Source organism: Notolabrus celidotus, chromosome 15 (assembly GCF_009762535.1).
Source record: "Notolabrus celidotus isolate fNotCel1 chromosome 15, fNotCel1.pri, whole genome shotgun sequence".
In the NCBI taxonomy this organism is placed as follows: Eukaryota; Metazoa; Chordata; class Actinopteri; order Labriformes; family Labridae; genus Notolabrus; species Notolabrus celidotus.
This window is the reverse complement of record NC_048286.1, coordinates 22245505-22270011: the sequence shown is the minus strand read 5'-3', so window position 1 is coordinate 22270011 and position 24507 is coordinate 22245505. Positions and strand designations below refer to the sequence as shown.

The 24507-nt window shown below is 40.0% G+C and overlaps 1 protein-coding gene and 1 long non-coding RNA gene across 5 annotated transcripts in view; one reads left to right on the top strand and one right to left on the bottom strand.

Annotated features, from left to right (window-relative positions):
- The window catches only part of mast3a (microtubule associated serine/threonine kinase 3a), a 39787-nt gene that overhangs the window by 12183 nt on the left and 3097 nt on the right, over positions 1–24507 (top strand). For all 3 annotated transcript variants that reach the window (XM_034702644.1, XM_034702645.1, XM_034702646.1), the window contains 25 exons: positions 1080–1168; positions 1835–1907; positions 3842–3865; positions 6309–6387; positions 9779–9936; positions 12588–12663; positions 13149–13358; positions 15483–15584; positions 16947–17079; positions 17721–17806; positions 18030–18115; positions 18340–18548; positions 18628–18766; positions 18996–19128; positions 19219–19384; positions 19505–19606; positions 20609–20731; positions 20929–21041; positions 21167–21348; positions 22493–22614; positions 22715–22903; positions 23212–23435; positions 23757–23879; positions 24000–24136; positions 24293–24477. In XM_034702644.1, the coding sequence (XP_034558535.1) occupies positions 1080–1168; positions 1835–1907; positions 3842–3865; positions 6309–6387; positions 9779–9936; positions 12588–12663; positions 13149–13358; positions 15483–15584; positions 16947–17079; positions 17721–17806; positions 18030–18115; positions 18340–18548; positions 18628–18766; positions 18996–19128; positions 19219–19384; positions 19505–19606; positions 20609–20731; positions 20929–21041; positions 21167–21348; positions 22493–22614; positions 22715–22903; positions 23212–23435; positions 23757–23879; positions 24000–24136; positions 24293–24477 (3263 nt within the window). The remainder of the gene's footprint in view (positions 1–1079; positions 1169–1834; positions 1908–3841; positions 3866–6308; positions 6388–9778; positions 9937–12587; positions 12664–13148; positions 13359–15482; positions 15585–16946; positions 17080–17720; positions 17807–18029; positions 18116–18339; positions 18549–18627; positions 18767–18995; positions 19129–19218; positions 19385–19504; positions 19607–20608; positions 20732–20928; positions 21042–21166; positions 21349–22492; positions 22615–22714; positions 22904–23211; positions 23436–23756; positions 23880–23999; positions 24137–24292; positions 24478–24507) is intronic.
- On the bottom strand, positions 21437–22875 carry LOC117826531. 2 transcript variants are annotated; one of them, XR_004634060.1, is made up of 3 exons: positions 22702–22875; positions 22485–22602; positions 21437–21723 (listed from the first exon to the last, which is right to left on the bottom strand). It is a non-coding gene; the product is annotated as an uncharacterized LOC117826531 (long non-coding RNA). The 2 variants fall into 2 exon arrangements; XR_004634059.1 differs by lacking the exon at positions 21437–21723 and adding an exon at positions 21739–22002.

Sequence of the window (24507 nt, the reverse complement as noted above, 5' to 3'; positions counted from 1 at the left end):
GAAATAAACTAAAATCTATGTCATTTTAAACTGTTGTATTTTTATTTAGAGCTTTCCAATGAACATTTAAGTTTTTTTAACATGAATTATAATGAAAAACGAGTGAGTTATCCTCATTGAACCATGATCTGTGAGAATTAAAGAACACCAACGGACCAAATGTTGATTTAAATGGTAAGTAATTACTAATGGAGGTTTTTTTTCAATCATATTTTTATTGGGGTTTATTCAAATTAAAACACACATACAAACAAACAAACAAGAATATAAACAGGGCAGCTCAGACATTTAACAAAAAGGACACACTACCAGGAAATAAAAGACACACAAAACAGGTTATACATCTTACATATGTTACAGGTGGACCAAAAAGATGAAAACGTGAGTCAGTCGGTTAGGCATCCCTCATTCACATAAAACGAGTGAGTTATCCTCATTGAACCATGATCTGTGAGAATTAAAGAACACCAATGGGCCAAATATTGATTTAAATGGTTAGTAAAGGAGCTAACAATTAGATTTAAAAAAATGTGTATTGGGATTTTTTGGGGTTCTGACACTTTTGTATAATTGAATATGCCCAGGTCAAATTGACCCTGGAACATTCTTGCTGTTCCAGAGAAACGAACATAACAGGAGGGTTAAAAGACTCGCCGACACTGGAAAACATCATCCCACATACATCAATGTTTAATCTCTTCTCATTATGTTAACTTTTATGTATGTTAACTCTGTTTTGAGGACTCCCTTCGCCTCAAACACTTTCATTCATCAAACATTGGACACATTAAAGGTTGTATTTGTACTAATACAGAAGCAAAATGTACATACAGGTAGTTTCATACAGTGTGTTTACATACATACATACATACATGTGTGTTTATAGCTGCATCTGTGTTTACATGTAAACAAAATTAACCCAACAGTTATCTGTCATTTTCTTTCCAGGCTCCACAAACTGAGGCTTATATGTTGATCATGTTGTTTTATCACTCTGATGATAACACACAGTAAACAACATGTGTTGTGTTCCATAAGTAAATGTTTTCTCTCTTCTGTGTGTCTGCTTCCTCTCACAGAACCCGCAACAACAAGAGAAGGAGTTTGGCGGTCGGTACCCCGTCGCCCACGCTCTCACGGCCGCTTTCACCTCTCCCTCTTGCCACAGGTGCGTGTATAGTGTTGTTATTGTGGCTGTATGTCATTGAGTGATATTGTCCTGTAAATAGACCAGAGGCTAGTGATGTGTGAGATAGATCTGATCACATGGAGGAGGAAAGAAAAAAGTAAGGTCTTGTCTGCCTTGAGCCTTCATTTGATGCTCTATGTCACAAGACCAGCCCATGTTTCCTTTGCTATGGGTTCACAGTGCTCCATTAGTATAGTGCCTTAGACATGAAATAGTCTTCCTCTTCATGATGATGTTTGTCGTTCAGCTTCCTTTAGGCGACTCATTCCTTAATCCAGCTGCCTGAAGAGGGATATTAAGAGTCATTCATTCTCTGCTCCCATTTTTGGGAGTGACTCATGGCGTGGTAGTGCTTTGCCCTCAGGGACTGGCATAAAAACCCTTCAGTGACCTTTTTTTTAACAGGATGTGGTGTGATCAACAACAGTCTGCTGAAACACAGGACTAGTCTAACTTCTGTGGGAGTTTGTCTGTTATTCAAAGATTTGACTGTTTCAGGTTGAGCTGTGAAGTAAAAGCAGTCCATAATAGGATGATTCATGCAGATTAACATATTAAAGTCATCATGTAAAATAAGGGGGTGGATGATGAATTGCTCAAAATGTAAAATGGTTAGCTTTAACTGTTTTTTTTTCTTTCCTCCAGCTGGCAGCAGCCCTTCAGAAAGCCCCAGAAATGTCTCTGCCAGCACCTCTGCCAACTTCCAGTTTGCCCGCAGGTAAGAATTAACTTGAGTGTTTTTTAATGCAGATTTGAGTCTCTGAAAACTGGAGTACTTGTAAGACTGCCTCTGACTTGAGACTGATTCGTTTGACTCTGGAGTTGGCACATTCGTGTGCACTGCAGAACGCATACATTTAAAACAGGAGCTAATATCAGCAATACAAAGCAAACAATTCAAAAGCAAAGTAAGCATTTTACATTTATTTTGGGCCAAATCTGAATAAAGCACCCTGCATGAACCGAAGAAACTCGGTTCTAGCGGAGGATGAATAATGAACATGCCCTGGCCTGTTCCCTTTCACCCCTGTAGTGGGAATGAAGCAAGAGAGAAGCAAGTCCAACCAGCTGAAAAGGCCTCAGGGCCACTCATTGGACACTGGTCCTGGCATTTTTCAAGCCAGTTACTGTGGCTACTCAGTGCACACACTCATTACTCAGTGCTGCTGTGATTATGGGAAAAGAAATAGCCAAGCATGCCCACTTATCACGCAACTGTGTGTACTGTCTCAGTAGGTTTTGGGGGGACAGTAGCTGGAAGTGGTCCAAACACAGAAAGTAGTTTGTTTTGCAAAGAAAGAAGATGTTTGGCCAAACTGCAAGATTTTTAGCAGATGCTTAAAAAAAGTGCTGTACAAACAAGAAATACAAACTATACTCCCTCTGTTTCTCTGCATGCACTTTAAATGTGTCTTAAACCTCATGTTATAGGAATTAGCATTGAATGTTGCAGTGCAGCACTGCATATTGCACCATCAGCTCAAGTACGTAGAGGTGACGTCTCCTGATAGCATCAAGCCTACATGACTCATCTAAATTTATTGAGACTTTTTAAGCTGCCAGGGTAGAGACTGATGCTGTGGCAGCACTTTTGAAAGCTCTGCCTGGTTTATTTGTTATTCATACAGACTTGCTGTTTGTATTTTGTCATGTAAACAGGCAAGACCAGGACACACAATAGCTGCCCTTAGCAGAAAGAATAATGTATTCCTTTTAATGCAACCTGATAAGGACACAGTGTAAATGGTGAGGCATAATCGTTTCGCTGCAGCTCCCTCTTCTGCCTTTTTTTTCTCTCTCCTTAGGGTGTGAGTCCTGACAACACCCTGGCACACAATAGTTTTTTCTTAAACACCCCAGGCATTGATTCTAGCATCGATTTCACACCTTGTTTTTAATCTTAACGCCATCCCCTTAAGCTTTGCAGGATCTTAACCAAAGAAACCTTGTGTAAGTAGTGAGGCATTTAGCTAATGATGTTCTGTACATATCAAATACAAGCCAAAGTAGAAAACAGCACACACGCCTAAGTAACCTGACGAATCCAGAGATTTCAGCCACACTTGCATCAGGACCTTCCAATTTCAGTGTGTCACCCCTGATTTAGCTTCACGTCCCCAAGTGCTGGTTGGTGCAGGAAAACATTCAACCATCCTTGTCAGCACAGATTGAATCAGGGAAGGAAACTGGGCCACGTCCTCAGAGTGCCATATTGGAAGGAGAAAGTAGGGGAAACAGTGAAGAGAGAGCCACTATCACACTTTTGAAGTTCAGGATTTCTGTTTGTAGTAGCGGTCAGGGTAGGTGTTTAACAGTTGAAGTGTAGGTGATAACTGTTTATGACTGTATTCTGTTGGTGTTGGTGAATGTGTGTGTGTGTGTGTGTGTGTGTGTGTGTGTGCGTGTGCGTGCGTGTTTAATGAGTCACAAGCAAAGTGTCTGTGGATCTCAGTGCTGCAGTATGATAACAACTTGGCAGGTGTTCAGTAGCAGCAGCAGACTGCCACTGGCTGTGATCTGTGACAGACAAACAGAGCTGTGCCTCTGACGACCAGACTTAATCTGTCACTATCATTAAACAGTGTTTCTTCCCTCTTCTCACTTTGTGTCTCCGGTCTCCTCTCTGCCCTCTTCCTCACCGGCCTCCTTCAGTAGCCAACTGGCCCGCACTGAAAGGTAAGAAAGAAATTATCTGCAGTCTTTTGAATTTTGTTAGTTCCGTCTTATGGAAGGATATAATAATGCACTTGAGTATCACAATGTTTTATGATAGTTAGGATATTGTATGTTGATGTTACAAGGACTTCAGGTTCAAAGGTTGTGAATGCATAGTCTTGTCCTTTTTATATTGAAAAAGTCTTCCTTATATTGGATTTAAATAATCCCAGTATGTAACATGGCTGTGTTACTTACTTGATTCTAGTTGATCATTACATAGTCAGTCTGTTATTTCTTGATAGCAGACCACAGCAATGAACAGGCTGTTGCTACGGATGCAAGAAGGCTGTAAAACTCAAAAAAACTCATTACATTTTCTGTTTTATTTCAAGTTTAGCTACTGTTTTTGTCATTTTGTTTTTACTATAATGGGTAAAATGTGCTGTTTTAGATAACCTTTTTCATTCAACTTTTTTTATTGCATTTTTTCAGTATTTCTTTGTTCACCACAAGTTAACAAATTATATACAATAGAAAACTGACAGAGAAGAACAAATAAATAAATACAAAAAAATACAAAAATAATAACAATTAACAAACAAAAAGGAAGAAAAACATAAGAAAACAAGGTAAATAAACAAAAAATAATAATAATAATAACACATATTTTTAGATAACCTAAAAAAAAATAATTCTGGAAGACATCTCAAGACCCCTCATGGGGGTCCCGACCCACACTTTGGGAACCCCTGCTCTATGTTATATCATTAACAAAGACCCAATATCAAGACAGGATATGATCCAATCCCATCTTACAGACGGAACTCAGTCTGATCACATCTTAATCCACCATTAGTAGAGAACTTTGCATTTACAAGTTACAGCAGTAAAGAACATGCAGAAACCTTCAGCAGAATCAGAGTTTGGGTTAGAAAGAGAGATAAAGGGAGATGCAGAAAGAAGGATGATAGTGGTGAGACGGACAGTAGTAGTTGTAGCAGCTGGAGTCTGACACATTATGTCTTACATATTCATGAAGCCTCTCTTCAGGATGTGCTGTTGCAAAGCTTTAAGAATCGTGTTATATAGAATTATACATCCTGTACACATAGTATTGCTAGATTCTGTCTCGTACACAGCTCTAGTTTTGAGTATTAAGCATCAGATTTATTTGCTATAAGACTACAAAGTTTTAGTTTCAGAGAGGAAAAGGTGAGTCATTTGAGATGGAAGGGAGTAAACAGGATGTTAAAGGTATATGTGGCTTTCACTTTACTCATAATGAAGCGGCTCAGCTTGTAAGGTGCCGCAGAGACTAAATGGGGTCGTGCTTGCGACGCGTCTTGCCATTAAATCAAAATCAAAGTTCATAGTAGGTTTACTATTTATTATCAAACACTCAAAATAAATCAATATCAAAAAAGATCGAAATAGACAATGAAAATGACGATGACGGTGGCGGTGGCGGTCAACAAAAAATACTCAACCCCACTCACCCTCTATGTGTGTGCCCCACCCCCAACTGAACAGGTAGATAAAAGGTAAACCACACCCATGAACCCCAAACCGGAAATGAAGTAAGCAATAAAAAAAGGAAATAATCATGGTTAACGAATAAGATAGAAAATCAACATTATGGCCCTTACACATAACGTGGCTGTTTGACTCTGTTCTCGAAGAGTTCATTTGCAAAAACGGAAATACTGACTAAGTCAAAATGACTTTACTAATCAGAGATATCTTGAAATTGTAACTTCATTAGGAATCAAATGAACTCTTCTGTTTTGTTTTACGGAATGCAAGGGTTTTTTTTTTATTCAGGAAATCTGACAAATCGTTGAATGTACTGCTTTATGATTGGTCAGCAACTAAAAGCAACTAAAAGGGAATAGACAGAATCCAGGGCAACATGTTGAGGTGGACCAAAAAATAAAAACAAAGTTAAAAAAATAAATAACCCCCCATATTTTGCTTTATATGTTGTTACATACTTTCACAAAATATAACATAATAATAAAAAATATATACCTTAAAATAAACAAGTAATGAAATTAGAATTAATTATAAATGAATCTATAAATAAATAGAAGAAGGAAGGAGGCAAGAAAAGAAAATAAGAGAGAGGAAAAAAAGAAAGAAGAAAAAAAAAGCCACTTCACCAACACAATCTGGGCAGGGCTCCACCTCCCAACCAAAACATCTCTCTCCAGTCGAGTACGGAGTATGTTATTTTTTCAATTAAATACATTACATAACATAGAAGTTAGCATTTTATAGCTGACTAGGATGTGGTTGAATGCCAGTGTTGGCTGTTGCCTTGCAGTTGTATTAAACATTACTCAGTGTCCTTCCAGAGTTCACTTTATTTTGCCCTTAGTTGCTGATAAGTGCAAGAGTTGTCCAACATGCCACTATAGCCAACAAGGATCACCCACTGGGTCTCTGTTTTTTGTTTCCACAGAGCGGACGGGCGAAGGTGGTCCGTGGCATCGGTTCCCTCATCCGGATACTGCACCAATGCACCCAGTTCATCAGTTTCTGTAAGCTCTCTCTGCGTTTCTCTCACTGTCACTGTCTTTCCTCACAACCACCCGTACCAGTGCTGTTTGTCTCTTTTCTTCATCAGCTATTCAACCACTCATCCAGACCACTACCATGGGACCATTTGGCTCCTTGTGTTACTTACGCTCAGTGTATCAATGGGTTTACAGGGCTGTGGTGTCTTGTAAACTCCCAGTGCTGACTGACTGAACTGTAAATTTCCGGCAGATTACACCCAGCGTGGGCAATAAATCAGCCTGTAAAACGGTTGTTGATTTACAGTAGACTCTGACTTCAGAGTGCGTTGTTTTCTCAAACCACTCTGCAGCTGGACCATATTTTAGATGAGCTATGAAAGTGTGTTTGACACCTTTTGACCAACAGCTCATAAAAAAAGATGACTAACATATTGAATATCATGTGTGGAAGGTTTCAGATGCAGCTTGTCTTTTAATATTTTCCAGTCATAAGTCATCCAGACTCTGTGGTTGAATCTGAAGCTCTTATACACACCTGATCCTGAGCTTGTGGGAGGACTTGGAGGGCAGGATTCAAAGGTTTCTATAACATACAGTAGGAGTCCATGTATGGACATTTTGCAGCAAAATTACAAGCCTCATTGCGCATAAAGTTCTTGAAAAATATGATTAGGCTGCAAGAGAGGTTGGAGAATGTCTTTGATAATAATAATAATAATAATGATAATAATAATAATAATAACTTTATTTATATAGCACCTTTAAAAACAAATGTTTACAAAGTGCTTTGACAAACAAAGCGTAATTCAATAGCAGAGTAAACAAATTGACAGACAGGGAGGAGAAAATGTGATCAATGCAAAACAAAATGCAACGCAGGAGGTAAAAAGGAATACACATCAATTAAACAGTATGGAGTGGTGTGACAATGGATCAGTAAATCATTGTTGAGAGGTTTTTCAGGGTAAACAGATACAAGTAAATAAATAAATTAAAATAAATTAAAATGGATAAGTAAAGAAAAACATTAAAGGGCAATAAAAGAGGTTTTCACAGTAAAAGGACGACCTCACATCGGGAAAATTATAAAAAGTGCAAAGGATGAATTAGGAACACTAAAATAATTAAAGAAAAGTAATAATAATGAATGAAAATAATCGAATAAAATGATCTAATAAAATTTAAGACAGTGAATAAGTTGGATAAAATAAAAATTAATCATAAAATAGAAGTAAAAGCAGTTAGAAAGATAAAGTCCCATAAAAGCTAGTCTGTAAAAATGGGTCTTAAGAAGAGATTTAAAAGATGTCACTGACTCTGCGATGATGCCTCTTCCCAGCAGTGATAACTGTTGGAACCAGCTTTCTCAGGCATTAAAGGGATATTTCAGTTTTTTTTTAAGTGGGGTCGTATGCATTACAGTACACTAGTGCTCCTGCAAGCCACAATGAGTGCCGGTGAGCTCTTCCCCTTTAATGAGAAAATTCCCAGAGGACCGGCAGGCAAGCTAGGCTATTTTTCTCTGTGGACAGGGGTCACCTATTTCGCGTTATTTCGCTAAAGTTAAGAAAATATGGTCCAGGCACTCATCATGGTGCAAATGCATGCACCAGTAGAAAAAAATTGAGCTATTCAGCTATTTGGATCAACATAGGCGGTCCTGTCTGCAGAGAAAATAGCCTAGCTTGCCAGCCGGCCCTCTGGGAATTTTCTCATTAAAGGGGAAGAGCTCACCGGCACTCATTGTGGCTTGCAGGAGCACTAATATAATGTAACTCATACGACCCCACTTTAAAAAAACTGAAATATCACTTTAATTGAAGCTGATCACCGCCTTTTAAAAAAAAAAATTATATACAAGCTGCAAACTTTTCTTAGCTGGTTTTAAAGACAGTGTTCACAACGTTGAAAAAAAAATGTGTGTGACAGATGCAAACATAGAAGCAGGTGGAGAACTTCACACCATCACAAGAGTGTTACTTGACAGTCTGGTTGAGCATACTTCCTGCAGCCAGGCTTTTTTATACCAAACAGCTGAGTGCAGATGAGCGTTTTTTTTCTCCTTTGATGACTCAGCCATAACAGGATACGTCCAGCGATGATGCATCTCTCCATCATCGGCAGCTTTATCCGACTTTCCACTGCAAATAGGAAGTAGGAATGAGTCCTCGGATCTCTTTCCCACTGATTTCCTAGAACAATAATATACGGTACAAATGGGAGTTTTAGTGACGAGAGCTAGGTAGCTGAACTGAAACTTTGTCTTTTTAGTCATTAAGTGACTAAGTTAAAGCTGTTGGAGTTAATTCTTAACCAAAATGAGCCCCTTCTAACAAGGGAAAGTACAGTAATAACAGCTCTTATCACTGAGAAAACACAGGTCTTGTTGAAATACATGCTTTCTTCTTCCTGGATGACATCACACACACGAGCAGGGACTGCACAGTTTCACATTTCCTCCTGCAGCTTTTCCTTTCGGGAATACGAACGCCTGCTACTACACCCATCAGCCGTGTGTTGGTGGTTTTCTTCACCGATTATCTGAAAAACCTTGTCTTGAAAGTCATTACTGAAACTGCTGTAAAAACAATACCCATCTCCTCTGTCACGGCTGTAATTTCGTATGGCCAACCACATGGCTCAGAGACGGTAAGGTCAGCCCTCCCAGCACAATGCCCCTTTCAGGCTCTGTGTCAGTGAGGTCTTTATGCTGCTCTCCCTCTCTTCTGGCATGTCTCTAGTTTCCTCCTCAGGGTGTCTATCTCTTTCTCTTTCTAGCTCTCTTTTCTCTTTTTCTTCTTAGCTCTTCTTTTCTCCTCTGCACCTCTGTTTTCCTTTCTAGTGATCTTTTATTCAGTCAGATGAGCCTCTCTTCCCCTTTTGCTTTTCCACCAGTGAAACACAAGATCACAGTCCTCATAAATTCCAGGGTGCATGTCACAGTTTGGCTCAGAAAGAGAAAATGAATGAATGCATGCATGGCCAGCAGCACAGCCGTTGCTTGTTGCTCCGGGGCATGCTGCAGAAGGAAAGCAGAATCCTTGTAGAGGAGAGCAGAACACTGGAGAGGGATTTAAGTTGTTTGAATTTACTGCTGCCTTTCTCACCGTGTCCTCGCTAAGTGTTACATTTAATTCAGATCTATAGTGGAACATGAAAGCCTTTAAGACTCTGAGTATTAACAGGATGATGAGTGAATCTGAGATTGTGATGGCCTTTTAACACAGGATGTTATATCATCTAAGCTGTTTAAGGCGCAACCTGACATGGATACAAAAGTGCAAAATAACTTTGAGTAATCAGCCATTTTTACAGATTCAAACTAACTAACTTTTGTACACTTTTATTCCCCCCTTCTCTCTCTTTCAAACATCAACCACTTCTCTCTCCCTCCCTACTTTCCCCCTCCCAGTCCTCTTCTTCCCAGGAGTTGTTGCATCAGTTGCCCTTCCAGCCCACTCAAGATGATCTCCACTTCCTGTTCAAACATTTCCGGAGCACTGAGAGCGTGGCAGACGAAGAGGGGGCGCACACCTCGCCTCCCGTCAGGCTCCGCTCCCGCAGTCTCAGGTAGCATGAGTTTGGATCTTACACCTAATGTGTTACTGCCATTGAAGGACTTTTTGTCTTTGTTACACAGCATTTCAATAACTATAACCCAAGTATGTCAGTATACACACAGCATGTTAAATCCTCCTATTTTTCAGAGTGTGGCGTTGATGGACACTGTCCTCCCACAATGATGTCACACAGAGAAATGGAGGCGTCACTCAAAGCTAGTAACATTAAAACCACTTTTTTAAAAAGTACAGTGTGTAGTTTTAGCGGCATTAGCAGAGCACACTTGAAACAGAATATGATATTCATAACTGATTATAAATACTGTTTTTGTTGATTTAGAATGAGCCTTTTATACCTACACAAGGATCTCCAGTGTTAACAGGTCTGGATGGAAGCCGCCATCTTGCATCGCCATGTTCCTACTGTAGCACAAAACAAGCAAAATAGTAAAGGCTATATAGTAGAGATAGTAGGACAGTAGATATAGGAGGAAACTGGGAGATCATTTGCAGAAAGACTGCAGGTTGGAATCAAACCGGGGCGGCCTGCTTGGAAGACTATAGCCTCTTGTACATGGGGGTGTGCGATTTAACTGGTAGGCCAAACCAGCATCCCTAAAAGAGCTTACTTGACAGTAGTGTGGCTACATTTCAGTCAGTTTTAACTACATAGACTGTATAAAATATGGACGTAGTATCCGTGGCGTCACCCATCTGTTTCTGAAGCGCTGTTTTGAGGCCAATCGGCGGCGGCAGCCATATTGCTGCTGTTGAGCTATTGTGACATAAAGAGGCGGGCTTTGAGCTTCCTAGCCAACAGCTACAGTGTTCCTGCCTGTCAATCAAGTCAGCTGTGCCTCTCATTGGAAGACTTGTATCTCAATATCTTTGAAATTGCCACATTAGAAAAAAATTCACCCCAATACAGTGTGTGCCGATCAAGAAATGAGCTATCCAGACTACACTCGTCTTTTGTACCAGGCTGTAAACATGTTTATTTCTGCTGTAAAGATCATCTTTTTTGAATTGGTGTGTATGTGGTTTCTGGTACTTCCAGAGCCAGCCTCAAGCGGATCCTCGATGAACTGCAGTTTTTAACACTTCCGCATTGGACTCATATTTTTAGACGGGAGGTTGTTGCTTGATTCAAACATGGATTTAAACTTGTTTTATGGGGAACAAAAAATAAACCTCTTGTGGCGCTGCAACCACTGAAAAGCCTGCAGTTAGCATCATGGTGCTGCTTAGCAGCAGAGCTGTAAACATAAACATAAACAAGCTGAATTTAGTTGCTTAGCTTCAAACCTGTTAAAGTAGTTTAAAAGTTCTGTTACGTCTTTCATGTATGATTATAAAAAAATGCACAACTGGCTGAAAGAATTTGATTGTGGTGTGGTTTAGGGAAAAAAACCTCTGCTGCTTATTAAAGATCCCCTGGATTAGAGCAGAGCATTTCCTCATCATTTAGCATGGCTGCTCTCATTACACACTCAAAGAAACCCTCTAAATAACTCTAGCACTGGGAGTTTAGGGGTTGCTTAGATTTTTATAAGAGCTGTAGAGGGTGTTTGCAGCATTTTGTTGTGGTTATTATTTCTCAGATAAATCCCTGCCAGTTCACAAACACAGAGGAGCTGAGAGATGCAATTTAGATATGTCTGCGGAGAAGGTGTTACACAACTATGACACTCGTACACTCCACAATGAAGCATATTCTCTCTAAGGTTGGTTAAATGAAACCTTTTGATTACCTGTGACCTTAAAGATCATTAGATTCTCCAATCTCTTCAATACGTGTATCAAAGAGGAGACTCCTGCCTGTCAGCTCACAGTTGTTCGCAGTTTATTTTATCAGTGCAACACCTGTAATCCATTAATAACCCGTCTAAAAGGGTGAATGTGTTGACTGCAAAAAAAAATGACTGACAAGTGTCTATGTAGTTCAGAACTGCTCCTGAGGGTGTGAGAAGCACTTTGAAATGCCCTTAAAATAGCTGTCGACCGGTTTACTGTTGCTATTGCTGTAAAATAAAACCACTGCTGCGCAACTGCAACTGTTGTGGTGACCCAGGAATAGAAGGCTGCATGTCATGTGTTGATATTGTTATTTGTAGTATGTGATGTAAAGGGGCACCATGGCGGCTATTTTTGATGCTCCTGATGACAGTGCATTGATTTGCAGTGTGTACAGGCTACTTTAAATGTGCCCTCTCGTAACTGAAGCCCTGCACGCACAACAGATGTGGTCCCAGACACAGCACATGAGAACCTGATCTTAATCACATTAGTATCATTTTCTAACATGCTGTGTTAATGACCTGGGCCTGCAGTAAACACGTTCAGTCACATCATTAGCAGTGTGCCCGTTAGAAATTAGTTTATTCCATCTAGATTTTATAAGATGGTTTTTGAGGGTTGGCCTCTTTTTTTACAGCTTCATTATATTAGAGCTCTAGTTTTAAAAGAGATTTTAAGGACATTTTCTTCATGGGAAATGTAAACACAGATCTTTTCTTCAGCCTATGATCAGTTTGCAATATGTTTCATTGTTTCAAAATAAGATTTAGATCCGCAAATTTAAAAATCTGCAAAACTGATAGAATTTTGACAGCAAAGGTGCATCTCTGATCTGTTTTTCTCGTTTACTTGGTTCTCTCTCAGCCCTGGACGGACCTGTGGAACATTTGACAATGAAATTGTCATGATGAATCATGTCTACAAAGAACGCTTTCCCAAGGTAAAGTCAAATCTATTTTTCTTGCTGTCTCCCCTCTTTGGATTTTCTTTCTTAAACATCTCTGTGCAAAAATATATACACAAACACATACAGTTGTGCTCATAAGTTTACATTCCCTGGCAGAATTTGTGATTTTTTTTTGCCATTTTTCAGAGAATATGAATGAAAAGAGAAACTTTTTTTTCACTCATGGTTAGCAGTTGGGTGAAGCCATTTATTGTCAAACAACTGTTTACTCTTTTAATATCATAATGACAACAGAAACTACCCAAGAAATCCTAAATTCTGCCAGGGTATGTAAACTTATGAGCACAACTGTATATCAGACTTTTATTGCACATGCAAACCAGGACAAGAAATTGTTATGCCCTTTGGCAAAGTCAAAATCTTACTCTTTCCCCTTTGGAACTGAGTCTAAAGACGCTGAAGATGCAGCGCTGCTGTCACCAGCTTAAATGAAGTCTTCCATCTTGGTTGTTTCCCAGGCGACAGCCCAGATGGAGGGTCAGCTGCTCGACATCATTGCAGAGTGTTCCCCAGGCACGGCTCTACCCCTGGCTGATGGCGTGCTGGGATTCATTCAGCACCAGCTGGTGGAGCTTGCCAGAGACTGTCTGGACAAGTCCCAGAAAGGCCTGGTCACCTCCAGGTACTTTGTAGAGCTGCAGGAGAAGCTGGAGAAGCTGCTGCATGAGGTGAGTACCTCTTAGCTCTGAAAAGGTTACACACGCACGCACGCACGCACACACACACATACACACACACGCACACAGACAGACAGACAGACAGACAGACAGACAGACAGACAGACAGACAGTTCATTTTTCTGATTATTACTCAGACATGACACTATTTCTTCTTCCTCAGACATCATCAATGGATGTCTGATTGCTGGTTGCTCAGATTGCCTTCTGGGACATTGCATGCTTTACTGTACTCACTGGGAACAATGAGATGAAATAGCCTGTTTGATTGGTTCTCATTCAGTGCTGATTCCAGTCCATTGCCCAGTTATGGTGCATTTCATATTGTTAAGTGGATGTCTGCAGTGGTCCAGTGTTTTATTATATAATGTTTTATTACATAACCCTTCAAGCAACAATTCTACCGCCACAAAAGCGGCCTTCTGTGGAACCGATTATAATGTCCTCTGCAGACTCAGACCAACTATATCTCATTGATAAGAAAGAAGATGATTTTACATCAAGTTAATTTTTGTGCAATGCTATGGTATGTCAGTCTGTTAGTAACTAGTAGTAATCACCTTCAGTCCAACAGGGATAGACATTAGTTTGTCTAAAATTCCCCCAAAGCCACATTTCTGTGATTCTTTCTCCATGATGCCAGGAAACAGATGTTCCAGCTTCAATAAGAGCTCATTTAAAGCAAACTGCTGCTACTGTCACATGTTGGAATCTTTGAGTTTGCTGTTCTCTGTGGAATAAACCCGCTGCTTCTCTGAAGAAGAGTCTTCAGAGACTTTTTTCAAAACAAGTTTAACAAAAAATGGTAACACAGAAACTTAAAGAGTGTTATGAGGTGCCCCTAGCAGAGGTATGAATAAGGTTAAAGCCAAGCGGCAACCTCCCGTCTAAAAATATGAGTCCAATGTGGAAGTGCTAAAAACTGCAGTTCATCGAGGATCTGCTTGAGGTTGGCTCCGGAAGTACAGGAAACCACATACACACCAATTCAAAAAAGACGAGCTTCACAGCAGAAATAAACATGTTTACAGCCTGGTACAAAAGACGAGTGTAGTCTGGATAGCTCATTTTTCGATCGGCACACACTGTACATGGTGAATTTTATTCTTACGCTGCAATTTCGAAGATATTGAGATTACGAGTCTTCCAATGAGAGGCACAGCTGACTCGATTGACAGGCGGGAACACTGTAGCTGTTGGCTAGGAGGCTCAAAGCCCGCCTCTTTATGTCACAATCACTCGACAGCAGCAATATGGCTGCCGTCGCCGATTGGCCTCAAAACAGCGCTTCAGAAACAGATGGGTGACGTCACAGATACTACGTCCATATTTTATACAGTCTATGGTTATAGCTAGCCTTGATCTGAAGGGTGAATCATAGATAAAGGGGGATACAGATTGGAAAGAAGCAACTGGTTGTCATATGTGGAAACACGAGACTTGGTTAGCGGTGAGCCCATACTTCGTCTATGAGTTCAGGCTTCTTTTTTTAATTGGTGTGGTTAAACTTCAAATATAAAAACTGGTTAAATCAGTTGTCAAATCTCGTAGCTCAGCCTTAAAGGAGGCCAAGCCCCTCCTCTGTGCGTACCCCAGGAAAGGTGCGTCTAAACCAACTATCGGACAATCCAGTGACCCATCTGAACCAATTCCTTTTTTCCCCCATGAGGTCCATTCCAAGTAAACAGAAAATAAATATAAAGAAGAGGAGGCTTAATATAGATATCACTCCTCACACTAACCTGCCCTCTGCCTGACATCACTCACACCACATCTGAAACTCTGAACCAGCTGTTTGACCAGGGAAAGCCAAATTCTGGACTAAGATATGAAACAAAGAGTTGTGATGAAAGTGCATTGGCAAGTGTTTTCTATTATTTATTCATGTGGCAAAGCAAAAAAAAGAGAAATAAGCTTTGATGCAAGATGTTGAAATACCCATCTTGATCCATTGAATCACTAACAGATCAGAAGAAGATGAAACAGAGGCTAAAAATAAGTCCCACACAGACAGCTTCTGTGGATGAGCTGCGCTTCCTCACGGCTGCTGCCAATTGGATGAAGTCTCATTAACGCTTCATCAGTCAAAGTCATGTTTTGTCTTCTGTTGATCAGGCATACGAGCGCTCCGAGAGCGAGGAGGTGACCATCATCACCAAACTGGTCAAGAAGATCCTCATCATCATCTCCAGGCCTGCCAGGCTGCTGGAGTGTCTGGTAAGAATCACCGCAAGACACAGTGCTAATCATGTGTGCTAAGAGTGGACAGATACCAACATGATGTTTACCAGCTTTGAGCCTTGAGCACATGATTTGTTCCTGCTGGTCCTGATGTCACAGGTGACTCAGACACAGTGATGATACAGTGTAATGTGATTGGATTAGCTGTGTGACAACAGGGTTTTTCCATGGTTGAGAGTTTACCTTGCTGCACTTTATTTTGGTTGTTGTTCTTTATAAGCCATCATATATTGACAAAGGGTATTAAAACCTATGGAATGAGTTATTTTTGTCAATCTGGATTCACTTGTTAAACCCCATCTCATAATTACTCTAAAATTACATTACAAGTTGATATTCTTCAGCGTTTATTCCTCTGACTTTGTTTTATTTCTTTTTATTTTAGTACTGTTGGTTTTAGCTTTTTTTTCATCTTTTGTGATCTACCTTTTTTACTTCTCATTTTCTGTAATTTCGCGGCTCCTATGTTTCTTAAATCCCTGCTGTTCTGTTTATTCTACATTATTATTTTCCTTTTAATCATTGCATTCTTCACATTTGTCTTTTATATTGTTTTATCTTATTTTTGGATAATGTCCTCTTAGTTTTTTCATTTTTCATTTTATTTATTTATTAATTAATTAATTAATTAATTAATTAATTTATTTATTTATTTATTTATTTATTATTTATTATTTTTCATGTTTTTAAAGTTAAATTTTTTGGGCTTTTACACCTTTATTCAGAGAGGAGAGGACAGTGGATAGAGCGGGAAACTGGGAGAGAAATTGGGGGAATGACATGTGGAAAAAGGTCTGGGCTGGAATCAAACCCGGGCTGCCCTTTATATGAGCGCGCGATTTAACCCTCTGACCAGATGTGCAATCTGATTTTATTATTTGTAAAGCACGTTGTAACCATGTTTTAAGTAGTTCTTTATAATTATATACAAAAAAAATAATTATTCTTATTAATTATATTTTTAATATTATTATTATTATTATTATTATTATTATTGTTATTATTATTATGATCAATAATAATAATAATAATAATATTGACATTAATATTAATATTATTTTATTATTTGTGTTATTATTGTTGTTATTATTATCATCAATATTATTATTATATTAATATCATTATCATTATTATTATTATTATTATTATTATTATTATTATTATTATTATTATTATTATTATTATTATTATTATCCCTACACTGTGTATTTCAGACAAGCTTTCCTGCTCCACTGTGACATATTTTCTGCATTTTTTTCCCATTTAAAAAGCTCATGAAAAACTTAATGTTATTTAAAAGACATTAAACCAAACACTTCCTCTTTGTTCGACCTGTAGGAGTTCGATCCAGAGGAGTTTTACCAACGTATGGAGGTTGCAGAGGGTCAAGCCAAAGTGGGCCATGGGATCAAGACTGATATTCCCAGATACATCATCAGTCAGCTCGGCCTCACCAGAGACCCCTTGGAAGGTGCGGTGTTACTATTCTTATTGAAGTATTAAGTAATTTGAGATGAAACCGTTTCAGATTAGGCGCAGTGTTTGCCAAGAACTGGATATATTTATTTCTTAGTTATATCAATAAGTAACAGTATTTACTTAATTCAAGTTTTGGAATATGACATACCAAAAGGTAAGGAATTTGCAACCTGTGTTCCACTGGGTCAAATGCTTGTTCCCTATATACCAGAATCAGATCCTATATGTTCACATCTCTCTGTGAATACGTCAGATTATGAGTAAATTATTCCTGCCTTATCATCTAACTTGCTGTATGTTTACTTTCCTAAGCTCAGCTGCTTACTTTGTCAGATATCAGAGTGAAGAAATCACATGTCTTTTATTTATTTTGATAAAAACATTACACTTAATGCCTTTAAAGACTGTCATGTTGGTATTGCTTCCAAGCACAGCTCATGTCTCCCAAATTAAAGAATAATAATCAGTTTACACAACTGATGAATTCAAACAAATGCATACAAATAAGCTTTGTACGCAGTGACAGTTGTAATTGTATTAAGTGTCATTAGAGTTAAGCAGACACTCATTTTCCCTTCTGCTCTTCATTTTGAACTTAATGGAGTTTGATCTTTGTGTCTGCTGCAATTACAGAGATGGTCCAACTGGAGCAGACAAGTCCGAGTCACAGAGCGTCCAGCAGGGACTCTGATGACACAGGAGAGGCCACACCTCTACAGGTACAAGCTCACATTAAACATTTCTAAAGTAGTTATTAATGTGCCAGAATAAACCGTTTTGGATGTTGTAAGTTGCATTAAAGATGGGTTTAAATGTTATTGTGAAGAGTTAACAACACAGACGAGAAAACTTCACCGTCACAACAAAGTCCTGAAGTGTGTGCATTCATGGAGACTCAGTTCCTGTTATTTCCCCCCTCTTTGTTGGACTTGTGTGATTCAGAGCCGAGCAGCCTGCACCCCTCCTCGGAGGAAACCACTGGAGAGCGACTTTGACACTATCAAGCTCATTAGCAACGGCGCCTATGGGTGTGTAAGACAGACTTCATTGTTTGCATTTGACTGACTCAGTCACCACAGAGAATCCAATAAAGGCGGAAAAGAAACTAAGATGAGGGTGTTTTGTCGTACTGTTGTGTCTAAACTTTGTCTGGGAAGTTGAAGGTTTTTTTTATTCAACCCTGTACTCAACTCTCCTAACTTTCTTAAACTCTCGTGTTCTGCCATCTCCTCCCCCCCTCTCCTGCTTTCAGGGCCGTATTTCTGGTGCGGCACAAGGAGACCCGTCAACGTTTCGCCATGAAAAAAATCAACCGGCAGAACCTGATGCTCAGGAACCAAATCCAGCAGGTGTTTGTGGAGCGAGACATCCTGACTTTCGCCGAAAACCCGTTTGTGGTTTCCATGTTCTGCTCTTTCGAGACACGGAGGCACCTCTGCATGGTCATGGAGTACGTGGAAGGTGAGGTTGTCTGATTGGCTCACATTGTCACATTGACTCAAAACAGGATCTGACTTTGTGGTTTTTTTTATGCTTTCAGGAGGTGACTGTGCCAACCTGTTGAAGAACATCGGCCCTCTGCCTGTGGACATGGCACGTATGTACTTTGCAGAGACCGTCCTGGCTCTAGAATACCTTCATAACTACGGCATTGTACACCGAGACCTCAAACCTGACAAGTGAGTCCCCATTTCACACATTTGATCTCTGCTTTCAGACAACATCTCCTAACTTTAAAGCCCTCATCATTATTAGATTTGCTGTCTTCTTTAGAAGACTTGCAGCCGTTTGAAGTTGAAACAGAGTCTTCTTTTCCCGAGCCTTTTGATGTTTCTCTCTGAGACTGTCATGTATGTTCTTAGCGTTTGATGTAACTTGAATCAATTCTGTGCTTCTCTCTTTTTGCAGCTTGTTAATAACCTCTATGGGACACATTAAGCTCACAGACTTTGGGCTGTCAAAGATCGGTCTAATGAACATGACCACCAACTTGTACGAAGGACACATCGAGAAGGATACAAGAGAGTTCATCGACAAACAGGTTAACCTCTCATCTCCTCTGTCTTTATCTCGTCTATCGTGTTTATAATCTCGGCTTACATCACTATTTTCATGCTTTCTCTCTCTGCAGGTGTGTGGCACACCAGAGTACATCGCTCCAGAGGTGATCCTGAGGCAAGGCTATGGGAAGCCTGTAGACTGGTGGGCCATGGGCATCATTCTCTATGAGTTCTTAGTGGGGTGTGTGCCTTTCTTTGGAGACACACCAGAGCAGCTGTTTGGACAAGTGGTCAATGGTACAACACATATATACATATTGTTTCTTTACATAAATAAAGATATATTTTTTTTGTTAAAGTTATAGAGATACATTCAATTCCTGTCTCTGGATCACCAATATGTGCTTTTTTGTCCAGATGATATAATTTGGCCAGACGGGGAGGACGCTTTGCCAGCTGATGCCCAGGACCTTATCACCAGACTGCTGAGACAGAGCCCTCTGGAGCGTCTGGGAACAGGTTAGTGGAATAAAAGCCTTCTGCAGTTGAGTCTGATGCTGCATTGAACTCTGACCTTCCTCCGGGCCAGAAGAAGCATCAGCAGTTTATTTTGTTCTTTGCCAGACATGACATAGTGATTTTCTTTTCTTTTTTTTAAAATCTCTTTATTGGGTTTTTTTCTTTTTCCACTTACAGATTGCAAAAGTCCATGCCATTAAACATTATCCATGCCTCAAACTAACATACAAACAAACTAAATAATGTATGAATGAAAACCAAAGGATATACAAAACACAAGTAAAATAAAATAAAATACCATAACAATAACATAAAGATTAGATTTTAATAGTAATAATACTACAACAATACAATAATACAACTTGGAGGATGTCAAGTGCCCTAGATTTTGCTATGTTATTATTTTTTCATGGGGTTGTTTTTGTTATAGGGGTCTATAAGCGGCTGGCATATTGAGTAAAACATATTTATCTTTCATTACATCATTCATTAAAGCTAGATAAATTGGAGTTTTTTTTGTTTCAAATTCAGCAGAATTATTCTTCTTGCTAACAGACATAGTGATTTTCATTTAAGAGAAGGCATCCTGATGTGGAGGATTATTTAAAGCTGCTCTCCTCCGCAAGTCAGCGGCCAGTTTGAGGCTTGTTTGATGAACTGTTTCACTTTAATGTTCATATGAAAGTTTTGATTATTACTAATAAAAGGCAGCATCTGATGTAGGGCAGTTCTAAGTAAACAATGCTTGTTTGAAAAGACTGTTTTCCATTGGAAGACAGAGAAGGTGAGAGAAAAGGCCACATTGCCGGTTGAAAGCTGCAGAAACTCCCAAGTTTAATGTGCCAAAGGTCAAGATCCGGAAGTGTTCATGAAGTTTTATTTAAACAAAAGGCGAAATAAAGTAAACAAGGAACACACCACCTTCTTCATGATAAGCAGATATGCATGTCAAACCAGTTTGTCTGATTTGTTCGTTTTTGTGGTGTTGTTTTTTTTTGCCAGGTGGAACCAGCGAGGTGAAGATGCACGTGTTCTTTCTTGGTCTGGACTGGAACGGCCTCCTGAGACAGAAAGCTGAATTCATCCCTCAACTAGAGACTGAGGACGACACCAGCTACTTTGACAGTGCGTGGAACACACAATATATCTGTCCTAAATCTGCATGCGACTGTATTTGGAAATATGGATCTCTGTCTGCACACGCACAAACAACATTATGTTGATGTTTCAGTGGGCAGAGATCTGATTTGACTGTAATGCCTTATGCTGCTGTAAATTTGGTTACTCTGTCATCAACATTTAATGATCTGTGTTTCCCACAGCCCGATCGGAGCGCTACTGTCACCTGGGATCAGATGACGATGATGAAACGAACGATGATGAATCCTCTCTTGAGCTCCGGCAGTTTTCCTCTGTGGCACACCGCTTCAGCAAGGTACTTGTTACTGCACAGCTTAGTGTGATAAATTATAAGATATTTCCTTATGTAAACAACTCTGAAGGAACCTTAAGATATCTTGATTCAACATGTATTATACTGGATTTCTTCTCAAACCTCAGGTGTACAGCAGCACAGAGCACCTGTCCACCTCCACGCCGTCCAACCAGAGCCTGTCTTCCTCTGACCGCAGCCACAGTGAGGAGAAGGAGGAGCGGTGGGAGGGCAGGGGAGTCCTTTCCCCTGGAGATGGACACAAACACTTGTCTGGTGGAGACAGGAGGGCAGATGGACACAGGGGGAGGTGAAATTATGAGATGAGAGAGAGTGATGTTGTTATTGTGAGAGGAAAAGGTGACAGCCTCCCTCATTCCCACATTGTTAGCTGGAGAGAAAATGAAAAATGTGAGATGGAAGTGTAATATCATAGCTCATAAATATTCTTTCAGGATTATACTAATTATGATTAATGATTCTAAAAGTCAACATTGAAGCTTTTATTTATAATGTGGGGGTTTCTCAGGATGCCTGACATGTAGGACAAGAGGCTTTTTGCTCATGTGTGTCACTGGAAGTGTTGTGTTACCTGCTTTCTATACAGTGAACACTAGCAAAGGCTCTGGGTCTCTCCATGGCCCTGAACAGATTGCACTCATTTGAAAAATTGGACTGACGTTACCTTTAGTGAAACAGTGGAAAAAAAGACGAAATATGAAGTTTGACACAAAGAAAAGTGACTACATGGTTGTTTTTTTTCTCTGAAGTGAATGTAACAAAATGTCTAATGGTCCAGAAACAACACAACTATGTAAGCTAAATCCAAATTTATTTTCAATCCACAGTCACTCTTGTCTTGTCTTTTAATTCTCTTTTACTGAGGCGAGTTATCCAACATTGTAACTGTCCGTTACCAATTGTCTGTTTCTTGTTCAAACAATCAAAAGTAGATGCAAATACTCTGTGAAAAGAAATGACACACATGTAAAATATCATTGCCATGAAAGAAAACAAAAGAAAAAGAAAAATAATCTAATAATATCAACTTCAAATTTGTAGCAGTGAAACAAAAGGCAGCTATGAAAAGGACGGTTCTACTTCTAGATCAGATCTGCTCTGATTGGCAATACACATTCAATCTTTTTTTCACAGATAGTAAATAAATTATGTGTTACATCCACCAAATACTCTAAACCTGTGAGTCCTGTCACCCGTTTCCAAAATTAAATACATCAAATAAAAGTAGGAGTTCAATCCATGGTACTCACTCCATTCATTTCTTTAGTTCCAAGCAGTAAGTAAAAAGATGTAAGAGGCACTGGTGTTATAAAACATCCTGTGACATTCTTCCAACCAGACTCCATCGCTCATAATTCAAAATAGATATGGTAATTTCCCAAAGTGATCTAATCAAGTTAATTCTAACATGTTTGCTTTGTTTACCCTCGCAGTCTGCGCCCTCGTGCTTCATCTAGCTCCTCTCAGTCAGAGCGCAGTGCAAGTCCACTGGTGATGAACAGTACCCAGAGCCTGGACATCATGCCTCGCTTTGCCATCTCTGCTGAGGAGGAAGGTAGGACTTTAAAAAAAAAAGACAGGGTGCACTTTTCTTCCTCTATTATTATGCTATTATGGAAGACCAGTGTGAAACTCCTGATACCTCCTGATCACAGATGGTGTGGTTTCCAACCTGCGACGCATCAGACTGCGGAGCAATAGTACAGGCACCAGGCCGTCCTTCCGGAGAGGGGCGTCCAGACGCATCGCCCACCAGCTGGAGACGCCAGAGAAACCTAAATCCCCATCTGGCAAAGTCCCCAAGTCTGCCTCTGTGTCTGGCCTGTCCCTCATCATCACTCCAGGTAGACAGAATGATACCATTGAAGAAATATTAACAAAATAATGCATCATGTCTTTGACACTTTGTCTTGTGATTCAGTTATGTTAGTCCTTGGATTCTGATTTCGTTCAGACATTCTGTGTGTTTACAGTGCCCTCTACAGTTTATGCTGTGTAATCTACATCAGATACAAATCAGTGGCAAAGATTATATAGAGATTACAAGATTACAATATTACTGTCACATTACATCTTATACATTTTTCTTTCACTACAAATTGTAAATTGTAGAATAATACATTTGGTGATACCTTTCTTCCTCCTGATCCAGATGACTCAGCAGGTCCCCCAACAAGCCCCAAGTCCTCCCTGTCCCTGTCGTCCAACCCCTCATCCAGAGACTCGTCCCCCAGCCGGGACCTCTCTGTCAGTGTCAGCTGCCTCCGGCCTCCTGTGGTCATCCACAGCTCTGGGAAGAGGTTTGGCTTTGCACTGCGAGCTATCAGAGTCTACATGGGAGACACTGACGTCTACACTGTTCACCACATGGTCTGGGTATGTAGCTGGTTGTTTTCGTAGTTGTACAAAAAAGTGATATATATTCATCAAGTTAAGTCGTGGAAAAATAACATCCACACATTTCATCAGATCTTTTTATTTGTTTGAGATTTGTTTTCAAAATCAGCATAACAATACATGATAATATGTTGAGTAGACATCATGGCTGAGATTTAATCACAGGCTTTTGTGCACTGAGTCAGTAAACATTGGTTGTAATAATTTGCAGGCAAACATTGTCAGTCACAGTAACAGCTGATTATAAAGCTGCTTGACCCGTGATTTTGATCTGAGGTATTACATGTTTCGTGTCCACAGTGTGTGGAGGATGGCAGTCCAGCACATGAGGCAGGATTGAGGGCTGGTGACCTCATCACTCACGTGAACGGGGAGTCGGTGCAGGGACTCGTGCACACAGAGGTGGTGGAGCTCCTGCTGAAGGTACAACTTTGAGCGATATATATTAAATCATATTCATCAACATCTGTGGATTATTCTGAGCATAGCAATGATAGCATCATATCATTTTCTGTGTTAATGATCCTGCTTCTTTTTCAACAGAGTGGCAACAGGGTGACTCTGCAGACTACAGCACTGGAGAACACCTCCATCAAGGTGGGCCCAGCAAGAAAGGTGAGCTACAAGTCCAAGATGGCCCGGCGCAGTAAGAAGAGCAAGAGGAAGGATGGACAGGACAGGTATGCTTAGCATTGCATACCTCAGAGTAATTCATTCATTAGCTCCTGGAAGTTGTGTCTCATTCTTTTGGGTTTACTTCAAATGTATTGAGGGGCTTTTGGTTTGATGGTTAAAGCAAATAGACAATCTAACACTTGTTTCTTCCTCTGTCTCAGTCGACGACGGAGCATCTTGAAGAAGCTCTCCAAGCATACGCCTCCTCCGCCCATGCAGAGCAGTCGCAGCTTCTCTTCAGGTTTCCACCAGTCATCCAGCGACAGCCTCTCTGGCTCCCCCACACAGAGCCTCTCTCCTGGGCCTTCTACGCCCTGTCGCTCCCCTGCTCCTGACCACTCTGGAGGTGAGTCAGGGTGCCACTTTGATCCCAAAG